Source organism: Populus euphratica, unplaced genomic scaffold (genome assembly GCF_000495115.2).
Source record: "Populus euphratica unplaced genomic scaffold, PopEup_1.0 scaffold1024.1, whole genome shotgun sequence".
Taxonomy (NCBI): domain Eukaryota; kingdom Viridiplantae; phylum Streptophyta; class Magnoliopsida; order Malpighiales; family Salicaceae; genus Populus; species Populus euphratica.
Genome location: NW_011500886.1, coordinates 5450 through 8092, shown reverse-complemented (window position 1 = coordinate 8092; position 2643 = coordinate 5450). Strand labels below are relative to the sequence as shown.

At 36.2% G+C, this 2643-nt stretch overlaps 1 protein-coding gene across 1 annotated transcript; it reads left to right on the top strand.

Annotated features, from left to right (window-relative positions):
* Positions 1 to 1856: 1856 nt before the first annotated feature.
* LOC105116715 (uncharacterized) lies at positions 1857 to 2276 on the top strand. The gene has a single exon (XM_011014173.1). The coding sequence runs from the start codon at positions 1857 to 1859 to the stop codon at positions 2274 to 2276; it is 420 nt and encodes a 139-aa protein (XP_011012475.1).
* The last annotated feature ends 367 nt before the right edge of the window (positions 2277 to 2643 follow it).

Here is a 2643-nt window from a genome sequence, read left to right as displayed (position 1 = left end):
GAATAAAAATACTAAATTTTTTTTTTTTTGTAATGCGTAAAAATAATTTTATTTGATGCGTAAAAATAAATTTATTTGATTTGTTTATTCACTGACGCCAGAGTCGGGAATAAAAAAATAACTGATTTAAATTTATTTTATTTTTATAGCTACGTGATATTTACCAGCGCTAGAGTTGGAAATATCTATAGTTAAATATGCACTGATGCCAGAGTTAGGAATATTACCCCCAAAACCATCATAGTATAAACCAAACAAAACAAAATATTAGCAATTAAAGATAAAGATCAGCAATGCAGCCGGCCTTAGGTAGGACGTTTAAGGGGTGATAATATCTTCCTTTTTACGTAACCAGTCTCGGACCATTAGAATCTCTGTTGACCAGTTAGGGTTCCTAGTAACCATAATACTAGGTGGCGACTCCTTAAACAAGATCATTCCCCATCAAAGAACTGGATGCCGGAAATCCGTTCCATTCCATGAATTATATTTTTAAGGCCGCCGCGATGTCGGGTGCGACAGAATGGCGACTCCACTGGGGACTTTAGGACTAAGCTTTGCTATTTGTCTTTTTTATTGCTAAACACTTTTTGTCGTACCGTTTTTTGCTTTTTTTTTTATTTGTTTTAACATGTATTTTTTGTCGTACCGTTTTTTTTTTTTTTTATTTGTTTTAACATGTATAGTTATTCATGTTTATCATGCATATATATTGGATACGGATCTAAGGTCTTCACACATCACTTATCTCATTTTTTACATGTGGTATCAACTTTAAGATAAGTGGAGGAGTAACGGCACCCCAATGGCTTTAGCCTGGGTAAGGCTCGTGAAACTATCCAACTCTCGCATGATTGTTTGCTCGATAGTGGTTGATATGCCGAACTGATATTACTCAGGGCCTCTATCTTCATACTGCTTGTAAACCTGATATCAACCTTTTGAGGGTGATCACTGAGCATGCGAAAGACCTTTGAGACTAGATAGCAAAATTAACTTGAAACATTTAATGATTAAAACCTATCCTTTAGGCTGATTCCTGCATAACTTTACTAAGATAAAACTTAAACGTGTAAGCATCATTATTTCAAGGCTTTTGGGTGACATAATGACTGCTATTCCTAAGACAACAATTATTGAGCATGGACTCTAGTTTGAATTCTTGCAAATGACCAAGGGAGACTGCTTTAGACTAGATGTCGGTGAGATACCGTTACTCAAAGATATTAGATGCTTAGTGAAAGACACCAAGAATGTGGCTAAAAGCTCAGATGACAAAAAGCTAAACAGATCTCCTCTCGGCATTGCAATGAATATCAGATTCGAATCTAACCATACATTTAAAAAAATAGCGATCATTATGTCACCCCCCAAAAGGCAAATCCATATCCAATATGTTGTATTCATCTTCATGTATGTTTGAACATACAATTATGACCTGTCATAATATTGCACTCCAGGTGAAATATAGGTCCCCCATCGAAACACGCTTATAACATTTGATTATGAAAAAAAAACAAATGGAAAACGAAGAAAAAGCCTAGTTAGAAGCCCAACACCGAAAAGAGACGAAAAGTCTTAGAGAAGAAGTCACAAAGCTTACTAGCCTACTTGAATAGGCCCAAAGATCTAAACCAGAAGAAGCAAAATCTACAGCTCAGCTTAAACCTATGCTCGAAAATCCACAGAATCTGGGGGCAAATGAGGTGTCTCAATAGGCTATGTATTTCTAATTTGCTCAACCAGTATATCCCATAAGAATGTCATCTATCATTGACCTTACAATAAAGCAATCTAATAAAAACAAGGTAGTGAAAGAAGATGAACTAAACAAATTGATTGCTTTAGAACAAAGAATGAGGGCATTTGAGGGAATTCACCTATATTATCCTATAAAGGCTGCTGAGATGTGTTTGGTGCCTAACGTTGTCATTCCTAAAAAGTTTAGAGTGCCAGAATTTATCAAATATACGAGAACTCAATGCTCTATAACTCATCTCAAAGCATACTGCAACAAAATGGTTGAAGTAGTTGATGATGAGAAACTGTTGATTCATTTCTTTCAAGACAGCTTGAGTGACATTTCCCTCACTTGGTATATGCGATTGGACAATACCAAGGTTAAAAAATGGAAGGATTTAATGGATGCCTTTATGAGGCAATATAAGTTCAATATAGACGTGGGCCCTGATCGGTTAAGCTTGCAAGCTATGGAGAAGGACAACAAGGATTCCATAAGGGAATACGCCCGGATATGGAGTGAGGTAGCTGCATAAGTTAATCCTTCCATGTTGGAAAAAGAGATGATCGCTTTATTTTCCAACACCTTTAAAGCTCCGTACTTTGGATACTTGGCTAGAAGCTCTGCGCAACATTTCTCTGACCTGGTTATTATAGCTGAGGGAATTGAACAAGCCATTGGATTAGGTAAAATTGCTTATCCAACTGAAAAAGAACGGTTTCACTGAAAAAGAAAAAGACATTAAAGGGGGTTGCCGAGGCACTTACTGTTCTTACATATGGCCTCAACTAATTGTTGAAAAGATGCCCTTGTCGAGAAGAATAAATGATTGAAAGATTCTAGAAATTCCAATCAATGATCGCTAAATGTTTAGCCCCTTTATATGTTATCATGCTAGTGTT

What these genes read in the sequence shown, in the direction of transcription:
- LOC105116715 (XM_011014173.1), top strand. Translation starts at nt 1,857, where the DNA reads ATGAGGGCATTTGAGGGAATTCACCTATATTATCCTATAAAGGCTGCT.